The 14,574-nt window shown below is 39.4% G+C and overlaps 2 protein-coding genes across 2 annotated transcripts in view; both read left to right on the forward strand.

The window, feature by feature from the left end:
* Positions 1-11,359, forward strand: part of LOC105385772 (F-box only protein 25) — a 30,122-nt gene extending 18,763 nt beyond the window's left edge. The window contains exons 3-9 of the mRNA XM_048631567.1: positions 618-702; positions 1,632-1,821; positions 2,183-2,364; positions 4,572-4,664; positions 7,766-7,968; positions 8,397-8,505; positions 8,807-11,359. Coding sequence (XP_048487524.1) covers positions 618-702; positions 1,632-1,821; positions 2,183-2,364; positions 4,572-4,664; positions 7,766-7,968; positions 8,397-8,505; positions 8,807-8,902 — 958 coding nt within the window. The 3' untranslated portion in view covers positions 8,903-11,359. The remainder of the gene's footprint in view (positions 1-617; positions 703-1,631; positions 1,822-2,182; positions 2,365-4,571; positions 4,665-7,765; positions 7,969-8,396; positions 8,506-8,806) is intronic.
* On the forward strand, positions 4,715-7,483 carry LOC119693789. Its single transcript, XM_038118279.2, has 2 exons — positions 4,715-5,355; positions 6,890-7,483. The coding sequence occupies exons 1-2, from the start codon at positions 5,220-5,222 to the stop codon at positions 7,417-7,419; spliced, it is 666 nt and encodes a 221-aa protein (XP_037974207.2). The 5' UTR covers positions 4,715-5,219; the 3' UTR covers positions 7,420-7,483.
* Positions 11,360-14,574: the final 3,215 nt, after the last annotated feature.

The following is a 14,574-nucleotide window of genomic DNA, read 5'->3' on the forward strand; positions in this document are numbered from 1 at the left end:
AAGAAATAGAGTAATCAAATGAACACCACTTACCACATAAGTAACATGTTAAGATATATTTCACCAGATAATCGTCTTTCTGACTACATAATAAAGAAACCCCACATTACTCTTATCATCAGTAGGAACTAAGCTTTGCTTTGAGATCTAATCTGGCCTGTAGGAAGTACAGTCAGCTGCATAGTAGCTGTACACTTTTGTACTTGTTTAACTCAGAAACCGCCTTTCATACATTGATATGTTGTTAGTTAGACAAGGCACAAAATTATAAAGCTGACCGTACCAATTCCGGTTTGTTTGACGTTCAGAGAGTCCCCATTGTTGCCAGTATCTTGTATATCTTTATTTACATTTCCTACTAGGCACTAGGTGTCTGATTACTGGATTATTTCATCGGTCGGAGTCACGTAAATGGCTAATGTGCATTGAACAGAAGGCAGTTTTAGGAATACGATTGGAAATGTTGAATACATAACACAAACAGAGCGACGCCATTGATGCGCGCTACGCCGGTCAGACGCTATTGGTCTACTGCAATCTCTCTTCTAGCATTAGCCATTTATTCTTCTTTCATTGTCCGAAATTTGGAGATGTCTAATATATCTGTGTGTTTGCAGGTCAGAGGGAGAGGAAAGCGACAAAAACTCCGACGTAGCGAGGGTGCCCCCACACTGCCACATTACTATCAAGTGCACTAGAGAGGTATGTTTTTAATACTTAGGTAGGTACTTACTTATAAATATGTAGCGTATTGTCATATTACCCTTACATATACCCTTTTCTACAGTAATTCAAAATGGATTGTCCTGGAATTACTGGAAAAGGCTCCCAGATCGCTTTTTTATTTAAAAACTATTTTCGGTTTCCATCGGTATTAAAATCGAAGCTTAATTGGTTTATACGGTTATACATTTGACATGGTTTTCGGTCTATTTCATCGCAACCTATTTACCTAGTGCTTAGCCATTTTCTTTAGAATCTAGCTCTCCCGTCTAAATGTTGTGATGTTTTAAATTACTTATTATTATATTACTAAATAGGAAATTCACTGTACCTACATATTCACAAACGTTGTTGTGGTTCGTTTAACAATTTCATTCCGATTTTTATCCATGGTTGCATCTGCCGTTAGCTGTGTATTCCGGCATAAAATAATCTAGGGCGACTGTGGAAATGTCGATAAATGATTCACTTGGTGATGAAATGTATCTCTTACTGCACATGTATTAAGAACAAAATAACGCCCAAAGTTGTATTTTGTAACCTTTACCGGTGCTCTTTCTAAATCGGCTTATGAAATTCAGATTGGTATTTAACAGCCTATGATGTTGATCGGTGATGTAGGATAGTCTTTCAGAATCGCACTAGATAATAATCGTACTGCTAGTCTTGATACAAAGAATCGCATTTTTAAAGACTAGATTGATAGACTCTAGTCCGACTAGATACTGTACTATTGGTATTAGAAGGTAGGTTATAAAATTGTCGACTGTCGAAAATTATAACTAAGGGAATTAGCATGACGAATCGATTTTCCAGGCAATAAAATGGCAAAAGCGCTTTTAGAAATTTTATTTTCAATTTACGGAGCTAGTTAACTCTCAAACCAACCCTCCTTTCCTCCACCACAGATCGCTGGCTTCAACGGCCTGTCAGAAGCGGTCCGTCGCCTGGACTTCTCATCAGCCGTGCGAGATGTCAGGAGGTTCAACTACATCTGTGCTCTTCTGAACTTGCTGGTTGGGGGACAGAAGCTGACACATCTGCCTGGAGCTGCGCAGAAGTTGTTATTGAGCATGTTGGAGGAAGTCGCACATCAGGGTGAGTCTTGAATCTTCATAGACCATAGACCGATTGTTTTAACCAAATTATTGAGTAGACTAACCCTACAGTGTACATACGCCCGTTCCAAGGAGCGACACTCATCATCCAGCTAGTGGATATATGTCTAAGGTGGACGCTATGTTTGGCAATGCGTCTCCATTTGAGAACAGCAAGTTTTACAGCAAAGCATGGAAATTTTAATCCCCCTTCTTGTACTCTGTTGGACGCCAGATGATCGTATCCATATTTTGGCGAGAGTAACGTCCATACTCCTAGTTCTCCATACTTCTTAGGCCTCCACCAAGAATGGAGGATTTATACCATCCTCTTTGACTAACCATAACAATTCCTCACCCAGTGGCCTCATCGAAGCAGAACCTGAACGCACTACGAGCGCTGGTGGTGGGTCTGTCGGCGGCGCGCGAGTCGGAGCGCGGCGCGTGCTGGGGGCGGCCGCTGGGCTCGCGCGCGCTGTGGGGGCACCACGACCACGCCATCGCCCGGATACACCGCATCGCCGATAATATCTGCATACAGGAGGTTGGTGACTACTGTAAGAAGGTTTTATCGAGCTTTAATGGATGCAATTGGATGCTTTCGTCTAGATGCCACTGGATGCGACCTATAGCTTTCGGCATCCGGAATTTCCTAGAGACTATAAACACTGGATGCTACCTTATGATTCAGGAATATTGTAATTACCAGAGACTAAAGACAATGGATGCTACCTAATGATTCCGGCATCCAGCAATTACCAGAGACTATAGACACTAGATACTGGATGCTACCTAATGGCTCCGGCATCCAGAGACACACAGTAGAAGTGCAGAACCCTCGCGCGCTGCTCACGCTGGTGGTGGGTCTGTCGGCGGCGCGCGAGTCGGAGCGCGGCGCGTGCTGGGGGCGGCCGCTGGGCTCGCGCGCGCTGTGGGGGCACCACGACCACGCCATCGCCCGGATACACCGCATCGCCGATAATATCTGCATACAGGAGGTTGGTTGGAGACTGTTGTAAGAGGGTTTTATGCAGCTTTAGTGGACGCCGTTGGACGCTTTCGACATCCAGTATGTTCGTCCATGAGCCTTGCCAAATGTTACTGGATGCCACCTATAGCTTTCGGCATCCAGAATGGGTCAGTCCATGAGCTTTGCAAAAAGACACTATGAGCGAAGCCATTGGATGCGACCTATAGATTTCGGCATCCAGACTTTACCAGGTTAGTTCTTGAGCCTTTCAGAAAGTAACTATGGTTGCGACCAGAGTTTTCCGGCAACCAGCAATACCAAGAAGTGACTATAGACACTGGATGCTACCTAATGATTCCGGCATCCAGCAATATCAGAGACTATAGACACTGGATGCTACTTATAGATTCCGGCATCCAGAGACACACAGTAGAAGTGCAGAACCCTCGCGCGCTGCTCACGCTGGTGGTGGGTCTGTCGGCGGCGCGCGAGTCGGAGCGCGGCGCGTGCTGGGGGCGGCCGCTGGGCTCGCGCGCGCTGTGGGGGCACCACGACCACGCCATCGCCCGGATACACCGCATCGCCGATAATATCTGCATACAGGAGGTTGGTTTGAGACTACGTAAGAGGGTTTTATGCAGCTATAGTGGACGCCATTGGATGCTTTCGACATCCAAAATGGGTCAGTCCGTGAGCTTTGCAAAAATACACTAGGGGCGAAGCCACTGGATGCGACCTATAGCTTTCGGCATCCAGAATTTACCAGGTTAGCTCATGAGATCCTTGCAGAATGTATAGTAGCATCAAGAGGTGTTCGGCATCCAGCAATACCAGACACTATAGTCACTGGATGCTCCCTATTGCCTTCGGCATCCAGAGACACACAGTAGAAGTGCAGTACTGAGCGCGCTGCTCACACTGGTGGTGGGTCTGTCGGCGGCGCGCGAGTCGGAGCGCCAGTAACAATGGACTGCTAGACTAGATGTGACCTTAAGCTTTAGGTATCCAGACGCATAGTTTTAGTTTAAAACTGAAACTTCACCTAAGATATGATCAACAGTTCCAGAATGTTGCAAAAATGTAAGCTGAAAGAGGATGACTCATTAAGAACACTTTTGCTCTAATTCATATTGAAATTCGTTGAAATAAAACATTCTGCTCCCCATAGTAGTCACGTGATCAACATATAAATTCTATAGAGAAGCAGAAAAAAACGCGCATCCAAATATTTTGAATTTGAATTTGAATTAGTACAAAAAAGACTACAAAAATTCTCCCTTTGTGCTTACTACAAGAACCCAATACATTCGCCAGCAATGAAAAAGTTCCACTTACAAAATGCCGTCGTTAAATAGCCCCAATTTTTTTTTATAAGTAGGTACCTATTTAATCTAAGATTTTAACACTAATATTTTAATTTTTAGTTGGTTTTATATTTTAATGCGCTGTTAAATATACGGTGGCCTGCGCCTAAAAGTATACAGGCGGAGTTTTTAAAATAGCAATCTCAAGCTCACATGCTGCTCAAGCACATCCACATAAACACCACTGCCACACACAACACGTCCCCGGATTTATAACAGATGTAGCTGGTCCCTTCATCATCAGGGATCACTATTTTAAAAACTCCGCTTGTATACTTTTAGGCGCAGGCCACCGTACTTACTTCAATATTGCAGAGGCGTCTTTAGACTGCTCTTTTCCGTTTTAATTAGGAGTAATTTGGTGCTATTGTCACATTGTTGCTCGCGAGTGTAACGTGATTTATCTATATTTTCCAGCCGGGTCCGGAGGTGGCGCCCAAGCTGCACGACTTGCCAGAAGAGTGCGTCCGGGAGATCCTGCTGAGGATAGCTGACCACAGAGATTTAGATGTGAGCATTTCTTACAGTTATAAATCTAAATAATTATTTCTTTCAGATAAAGATTGTGGAAATGGCAGCTATTTACGTACTAAATAATGAAATCACGGACATAGGTACGAATAGGAGTCTTCATTTCCTTACTGTGCGCACTTATTTCTATCAATATGTTAACTAGTAGGTACGTAATTACTTACTTACTTACCTATACTTACCACCAACTTGCGCAAGAACAAATCTTTACCAAAAATACCTATAAAGATAATCATTCCTGAAATGCATACGTTCGATATAAAATCGGTGTCATTATTATACATACATAGCTGCATAGTCGCGGGACGTGACGTGAGCTGGGCACGCAACAAAGATCCCAGTCGCATGCGTGACAGCTGCCCTGTGTGCGTGACTGGCGACCGCGCGGGCCAACAGCGGAGCGGCAACGTCGCAACACGCGAGAAATTACGTTCCACGCTAGTATTGTACCGCGCTCGCGCGTTGCCAACTCGTGCATGCACGCTCACGCATTGATCGCTGCTGGACGTGTGTTTAGGAGCGTTTCATTTCAAAATGCCGGTGAATAGAGAGAAACTAATAGAGTTGGTTAGAAAAAACGATTGCCTTTACCGTAAGGGTAAAAAGTATAAAATTAAAAGTCACATTGCACAAGTGTGGGAGAAGATCGGAGCTGAATTGGGAATAGAGGGTAAGTACCTACCTATCTCTATCTACCTACTTACCTACATATTTATACTTACTTAAGTATTTATTATAATTACTTACTTACTTACCTCCTTATTTTTATTTTATTTTAGTACCTACTGACTTGTCTAATCAACTATCAATATACACAATATTTATTTACTTATAAGTACCTACTTAGGTACGGTCAGCTGCAAAAGTAGCTATACACTTCTGTCTGTACCTTGTCAAACTGACGAACGAGTCCTTCGTCAAGTCGCGCGCCTTTGACTCGCGCGCCGCGCGCGAGTTGCCCCTACCGTATTTACCAACTTTTTTTGTCGTCAACTCGCTCGACTGTGAAAATATGTAGAGTCAGCCACAAAAGTTATAATTTATTATGCTATTTATGCTTAAGGTAACTACTTAAAATGTATAGGGTATTTTATAGGACTTTACCTTAAAATAAAACACAATATCCTTTCGGAGATGTATAATTTAAGATATAATATTCTAATAATAATCAACAACAAAAAATTGGCTTATTACTTATCAACACTGTAATTAATGTAACTGCTTCGCATTAGGAGTAACACTAAAACGACGTCACTAAAACAATGATGACGTTTTAACCCTTTAAACCGGTTTTTGCAACAAAAACTTGAAGGACATAGCTATGACAGGTAAAATTGGCGCACGGGATGAGAGAGATAGCAATCTTGGGTATCATGCGTCATAGGTCACATCCCCTTTTGCCTCATTCCGCACTTCCAACATAGGCTTTATTGTCCCGAAATCAAAGCATCTACTTTAATGGCGACTGTCTAGTCGGTACCTTCTTATGCTAATCAGCCAGGGGACAATATTTAACTATATTTTTTAGTTTCAATTCGTTTGCATCTGACCGTACTTTACATGTACTTTACATGGGCACGCGAGTTGATGATATAAAAAAACAGTAGATGCCAACTCGCGCGGCGCGCGACTCTAAGGCGCGCGACTTGACGAAGGACTCTGACGAACCGTCAGTGTTTGAATGAATGGATAGGCGCTTTCAGATTGCCAAGGCCAAGGTACAAAAGTGTACCTACAGCTACTTATGCAGCTGACTGTACATAAATAAGTAATTAAGTACTTACTTAATAAGAAAATATACTTATTTTCTTATTAAGTAATCCAAGATTGGGTGATCCAGGAGGTCATTCTGATATATTTTTTCTACCTAACTACGACTTTGGTAATTTCAAGTAATTTGTTTAAAAAACTGTATATACCTATTATTATAAGTCCTATCTTACTTCGCAGTAATATAAAAGTCACGTGACATGTCACGTGACCAACAGAGTTTCTATGGAAAAACAAATGTGTAGCGTATTTTTTAAATTTGTAGAACAAAATTTATCAGAATGACTCTAAGGGTGGCTTGCATCAAACATTTAGGCAATACCATACATACACCTTCATGATATAAAATGTTTATCCGACAGACGCTACCCGCACCATCCTATACCGCGCAAAGTGAACCTATGTTGTAATAATTTAAATTTTTATCATTTCAGCCGCCCAAGCAAAAGAATCATGGCGAACAATGCGAGACGGATATCTCCGATATAAAAAACACACTTTAGGAATGGCCGACTACGCCAGAAATTATAACAAATACAGGTGGAGCGACCGACTGGAATTTCTAGATCACGCATTAGACCTAAATCCCAGCGACAACGCCACTGCTAAGGCGGGGCCTGAATCGTTCAAGTGCGAACATGATTCATCATCATCGCCCCCACAAGAATGTTCATACGCAGAATCATGGCAATGGGGTAGTGAAAATGCCCCAGAAGGACCGACCATCATCCCCGACCAACCAGCAGTACCAACCTTAGAAAACGACAAGAGAACAACACAAGCAGAGATAGCTGACAAGGTGCAAGAATGTCTACGAAATATGAAAAGAGAAGAATTGGATGACGTGGATCATTTATTCGCGAGTTATGCGAAATCGTTTAAGAAGCTGTCTCGGCGAACACAAGCTGAATTGAAAATTAAGCTAGCAACACTTTTTGCTGAGGCAGAATTAACTGAATTATAAACTCTGACATTATTAGCGCTATTGTATCTACCGTTTCCTACCCTTGTTAAGTAATTATTTATTTTATAAATAAAGTCACTAATTAATATTGAATAATCAATTGTTTTATTAATATTATCACTACAAGATCAGGCAAGTGTTTATCACTGACTAAATTTGAAGATTAAAAGAACTCCCAAAACATTATAAAATTAATTGAACATCAAAATTATATTAGATTTTGTCATCATCATGTCTCAAAGTGGCTGACATTAAGCGCGGGTGCATCCCCCAACAATTTGAATGTAATAAATAACCTCTTCTTCAAATAAAACGATAAACAAGCAAACATTTTTAAACTCCTCAGGCCGCATCATCAGCGTGGAACCTCATGGCCTCTCTATGCTCCGAACAACGGATATGGAGGGAACTAGTGCTGTTTCACTTCACCCCGGCACAGATAGAAGGAGAGACTGAGAAGAAAGACGACGACGGTGAAGAAGAGTGTGAGAACAACAAGAAACAAAAGATGGAGGTGGACTGGAAGTCTGTCTTTCATAAGCTTAGGAAGTGAGTTGGAATTTTTCTAGTTCACACATTATAAGATAGTGATAACGTTCATAATTGAAATACATAGTACTAGTAATGTTTCTGCGATAGTACCTACTTAGGTACCTATGATAGACGTTAACTATAAATATATTTTTTAAAGTTCATCATATTTCAAGGAGTATAATAATAATAACATTTTTGAACTTCAGCCGATAATCTACTGCTGAACATAATGCTTTCCCAAGGAGCGCCCACATCTCGCGTCATCCAATAACTACTTAACAGCTATACCTGAATAAGGTCTTTGGCTGAGAGGGTCTAAACACATTTGCTTTGTGCCGATCTACACACGAGAAGTCCTCCACCACAACAGTAATCGGCTCTTCGGCAGACAACCGGCCCACTGCCACTCCAATATCTAATAATTACGAGTGTTCTTTCTCCAGACACTACGGTCTCCGTGAAGACACGCAGTTCGCGGAGACGCTGTCTCTCTGTCGACACTGCAAGTGTCTGTTCTGGCGCTCGCTCGGACACCCCTGTATTGCTGATCAGGTATTAACCTTTTAATAATTTTATTATGATCATTTCACAGTAACTATTTATTAACTGCCGAAATAAAGAAGTCTTATTATTCGGAAGACACCTAGGTAAGTATAGGCATTAGGCAATTGAATATGTGAAAAATATCCGTGAAATACGGTGATATAGATAAAAAAACATACAATTGGCGAATTGAGAACCTCCTCCTTTTTTCGAAGTCGGTTAAAATGTGATCAAACTTTGTACGATAGTTTTTTTTGTATAAATTTGTACCCTAAAATGATTTTAATACAACACTTCTCTTACTCCACAGTGTCCGGAGTACGCGTCTCGTCTGAAGGAAGCGGGGGGCCCCCTCCCTCCCCACCCCGTCCCGCCCGCGGCCTTCCTCAAGTTCTTCTCACTGTAGACTGCCGACTACCGTGACTACTGCAAGTTCGACTCATTGTAGTGTAGACCACGGTGACTATGGAGTTCGTCTCACTGTGGTCTACCGACTACATGCACTACCTACTGGTAGTTCGACTCATTGTAGACTACCGGTTACATTCACTACTGGTAGTTCGTCTCACTGTGGACTACCGACTACATTCACTACTGGTAGTTCGTCTCATTGTAGACTACTGACTACGCTACGTGACTACTGCAAGTTCGACTCATAGTAGGCGGTGACTACTGTGACTACGGCAAGTTCTTCTCATTGGACACTACCGACTGCGAAACCTACTGTAACTTCGTCTCATTGTAGACTGCCTACTACATTCACTACTGGTAGTTCGCCTCATTGTAGACAACTGACTACATTCACTACGGATGATTGTACTACCAGAGTAACCTTTAAGGCTTGTTTCACAAAGACTATGCTAGACTCAGATACACAGACTTAGATTTGCCGCTAAGTCTGTGGTTAGATTTGCTACTCATCGTATCTTAATTCAAGAAGACATAAATTTCGGACGAATGATGTTGTTAATGAAATAATTATTAATGAAAAACTAGAGGGCAAAATATATACACTTACTTTGTTTATTATATTATATATTATCGGATAGTATGATGAAATCTGGATCATAAGTGAAAGAATAATCATTTCAAGATTTCAATACGGCATGAAAACTAGCAGGCGATTTTGCAGATGACAGTTACATAATTGTATTATAGACAATTCATACCGATCATGCTTGAAATAAGATGCTGTAGTTACTTATTTATTTTTTGATTCTGCTAATAACTTTATCCACATGTTCTGTAACAGAAAACTTGGAGCTTACAGTGCCACAATGTCACATAAGAAAGAGTGGCCTAAATTAGAAGTAACTAAAAATGAATTTCTACAACACCAGTAATATTAAAGTCACTGCCGCACCTTGATTTAAAAATATGTTAAAATGTTGTCATACATTTTTGGCATTTTCATAGACATACAAGTGAAAATTGACTAAGTATTTGCAATAATTATATTCGGTTTTAATTTTGGAGGTTATATTTTGGATTAAAGTAGGTTAATGTTGCCCAATGCAAAAATTATGGAATTGTCTGGTATTTTGATCTCTTTTACAACTCAATTGAAACCAGTAAATGTTTATAAAGAAGTATGAGTGTATGTGTTCAGCTTATTATTATATTTAATAAGTAGGATTGTGTTTTGTCGTTACTGATGTGTTGGTTGACCAAAAAGTATGTGTTTGTTATCAGTTATCAACCTTTTTAATGTATACTCGTTAGTGTTAGATCGTGCTGTGTTATCACTTTTTTCACGTGCACAGTAATTGTAATTTAAACATACCTTTATTATATGTATATTTTTTTTACTCATGCTTTAAAACACTATGTGATATTTTCAAAAATATGTCAAAATGTCGGTTTTGCATTCGTGTTCTTTTAAAAAACAAGGTATTTTATTCGAATCAGTAATTAAAGTTCATTACTAACATAACTGCCAAATTAAGCAAAGCATTGGGTAGGCTGATAATTATTATTAATTATTTAAGTCTCTACTGAATATGGATAAGAATTTTGGTTTGTGCTTGCATTTAAGTATAAATAATGCTCGCAGTAATTCGTTAAATATTATAATATTGTACTATGGCTGCCGATAATATATCAAAACATAGGAACAACAATGCATCACAAATAGGTACATAAGGTCAAATAATATTTTGTTACTAAAATTTAAAGTTAACTATAGCTTTTAATTGACATCACTTAGAGCCTGTTTTACATTGTTTGTTTAAAGGTTGGGCTAAAAATCATGCAGAAACTTTCTTAAATTATATAGGGTTTCCCGTAAATTGTGAACCAACGGAAAGGGGACAATCTAAACAACGTTTGTTCTATGGCTTTTGGAATTTTGAGAAAAAAAATTGATTCTTCATACAATTTTTGATAGTTTTGTGAGATTGACCCCCTGACTCACCCACTTTCCGTTAGTTCACTATTTACGGGACGCCTGTATTTTGTGACTGCATGATTTTTATTGTGTTATAGCTTTTATGAAGACACTGTAAAACAAAGATTTAAATATGGCTTAAAATATGACCGCTGAAAATTGTTTGAATTGCCAACGATGTCTACCAATATCTAGGCCTAACAAATCCAAATCTTTAAATTCATATATCCGTCTCAATTTTTTTTTGACTATAGCAATATATTTATTGATAGTGTAGTTCCAAATTCGTGTTGTAGACTTAAAAATGAAAGTATTATATCAAGGAGATATTTTAATAATGTAAGAAAAAATAAGAAAACAAAAAAAAGTCTGATGGTACACTTGGTTCCACTGTTCACTGTACTAAGTATGTAGCGTAGTTGTTGATATTGTGATATTTTAAGATAAATTTATGATTAACATAATCGTGTGATAGTCCCAGATGCTAACACTCTATCCCCCTTATTCATAGAGAAGTTACAAGACGTTTTAACTAATAAACTGTTTTGTCCCTCTCTGTCAAAGAACAAATTGTTCCCTGTCGGAGAGGGACAAAACAGTTTATTAGTTAAAACGTTTTGTAACTTTTCTATGAATAAGGGGGTAAATCTATAACTTAGCGTAGATACAAAAATGCAGCTTAATTTCTTACTATTAGTTATGAGTCATAATTAGTTAATCTGTGATGTATGTTTATTATTTGTTTGTGTTTTGTTTGCGTTATGAATTGTTTGCGGTCTTGTGTTCTCTCTTTAGTACCTACGTCTAATGGTGTTTCTATTAAAATAAAATTATTTTTATTATTCTCAACAGTTGTTTTATTTAATTTTCGTAAAAACCTTACTAAAAACTTATGACTGAAGTATATAAGCCTAGTTGACTAAGTTTTGATGGACGCTAAATGGTAGTCGGCTGTCCCATTTTAAAACACAGTAACAGCCATGAGACAAAATGTTCAGGAGAGCCAAAAAACATTTTTGTCCCTTCATTTCAATGCCCTGGTAAAACTATGACAGATATCTGAACAAATGTAAGCTTAAAAGAAGCGGCAGAACCTAGGCTTTACATACAATACTATTTTATTTAAATATAACTAAAATTGTTGCTGTAATGCACAAAAGAAAACACTTACTAGGTTTTATATGGTTTTCTCACCCTAAAACCGCCCTCACTGACCATTTCAAAACCTAGTAAGAGCCATTATTGTGTAATTTAAGACAAGTTAAGTATATTGAAATTGCAATAATTGCGTAATAATTTCATTTTTTATATGTTTGGGATCCTTCACATATTATAAATCCAATTTTGCAGCACTTTTACACGACGGCACTATAAGTAATAGCTGAAATACGGGCATATTTTTATGTTTTTTTTTTGTTTTATGTAAATGAATTAAATAGCCATACGTCACCTTAAATCGTAAACCGCCTAACTCCACTTTTTGGCGAAAATGACTTTTTGGTATCAATAGAAGCGTTTTTTCAAGGCGCATCTACTCGTATTACTCGTAAATCGATAAAAAATTTGAATTCTGAGAAAATTTAGTTTTCGTTTTCCTCCTAACTCTAAGTCGTGATTTTTAAACAATAAAACCTCGTAACTCCTCCTACTCCCATACAACGAGCGATGTAGGCGGGAGTGAACGTACATTTTTGCAATAAAACTATGTGTTTGGCTTTGTTTTTATTACTACATAAATAAATTATAGAACTTAACATTCTTATTGATCAATTTATAGTTAAATTTTGCTATTTTTTTTAGCAATATTATGCTCTTAAGTTAAAAGTTACGCGTATATCACAAACAAAATATTTTGTATATTTTGGTTGGAATCAGCACTTTACTACATACTAATATAGGTTTTTTGCAAACAAGGCAGGACGGCTGCTGCCACCCGTTGCTGACGAATCCATGGCTCCTCTAACCGATCTCAACACAGTCATTCTCTTCGACTTGACAAGATAGGTGCTCCTTGAAGGACAGTAGATTGCACGGCACCCGTATAGATGCGATGGACTCATTTGCGAGGGCCCTCAGATTTGAAAGTAGCCCGTGCACTGCATGGCGTGTAGAGCACCAGCTACTCTTTGATTCTGGGGAACTAACATCTTGCAATGCTCCTTGAATGACCAGCAAATATCTACGACTAGGCTGAGGTAGAACATGTACCGTTCTATAGCAATATGAACCTCACTAACCCGCACCGATAGATCTGTTGGCTCCCTGCACATTAGGAGTTTGTAGGATATCAGGAGGGGCGCTGTTTTAAGGCCTAGGCGGTGGATCATGCCACTATCGTCTTTGATAAATCATCCTCGATGGACGCTCTCTCAGCCATCTTCAATGTGACACACATTGAAGATGGAGATCAGCAGAATGAATTGTGCTAACGCCATTTGCGAGCTTCATTTGCAGGATAGTATTGTATGCCAAGTTACATTGCAGAGGTGTCCAAGACCGACCCCTGTGGAACTCCACAACTGACCTCCTTCTGCGAACATTAACCCTCTCTTATCGGGTAATTATTGTACCAGTTGGACCTCTGACTATTTGCTAGAGGTAGGATCGGCCGATGGTATTCAAGAGAGGCCCTGAAGGTTCCTGAAGGGATAGAGTTGAACGAGGAACACCATGTCTAATCCTTGGTCTAATCTAACACCCAGCGCAACTATCCCCGCGGTTCACATCCTGCTCTGACAGTGAACGAACATAGAAGTACTTCTACTAATACGTATTGTATCCACTATCGATTGTACATTTCGTAAGCCAAACTGACAATCCGAAAGGTAATGACCGTTCATCCAGGGGTGTCACTAATTTAAAAAGCTTGTCAGCCTCTTATAGCAGGCAGATGGGTCTGTACATAGAAAAAGAATCTGCAGGACTGCTTTCTTTCTTCAGGAGCTTTAACGTGGCCTGGTTTTAGTCAGTGGACACCTCACTGGCACTCTGGCTGCTGTTCAACAGACAGATAAACTTTCTGTACAAATTCGCTTTGAGCGCCAGCACTCACACGCGGTCTGGTATTCCATCGGGGCTAGGAACAGTCTTTTGCGCTCCGTTCCAACTCTAGATCCGTCACTCCTTGCTCGTCAGATGATAGAATAGAATAGAATACTCTTTATTTTTCACCATTAAATAAAACGTGATGATGTTCCTAGTCCCTGGGAAACAGCGTGCTTACCACCAGGGATTCAACGGCAACGCCGGGACCATGGCCTCCTAGTACTGATTTATGTTTTCTACTGCTTATAACGATGACTGCTGATTATATAATCATTTTATTAAGTACATCAATAATAGGTACTCTAAATTTGAAGAAATAGGAAAAGGTTGGGAGATTTATCTATATTTGAATAGCGTAAGTCCATCAAAGAGAACAATATTATGCAAAATCGAAGTCCGAAAAACTCTTATTTCCAGGAAAAACACGTATCTCCAATAATAGTATTCACATAGAGATTGGGAAAAGATCGTAAGTCCATTTTATGTATAAAGCGATAAAAATAACTAATTTTTCATAACGCCGTTGAATGCGCAACCACTTTTTTAGTCTATTATCAACAAAATATTAGGGGGTATCCTAAGTAGAAGTACAAAATAAACATTTTTTTTTGTCTCCTGTAAAATTTGCTCGCGTGGAGTTGGGCGGT

This window comes from Plutella xylostella, chromosome 29, assembly GCF_932276165.1.
Source record: "Plutella xylostella chromosome 29, ilPluXylo3.1, whole genome shotgun sequence".
Lineage (NCBI taxonomy): Eukaryota > Metazoa > Arthropoda > Insecta > Lepidoptera > Plutellidae > Plutella > Plutella xylostella.

Bases quoted from the DNA above. Each gene is read 5' to 3' on its own strand.
- LOC119693789 (XM_038118279.2), top strand. From the start codon at position 5,220: ATGCCGGTGAATAGAGAGAAACTAATAGAGTTGGTTAGAAAAAACGAT. The intron at 5,356-6,889 runs GTAAGTACCTAC...TTATCATTTCAG, and splicing joins AGCTGAATTGGGAATAGAGG to CCGCCCAAGCAAAAGAATCA.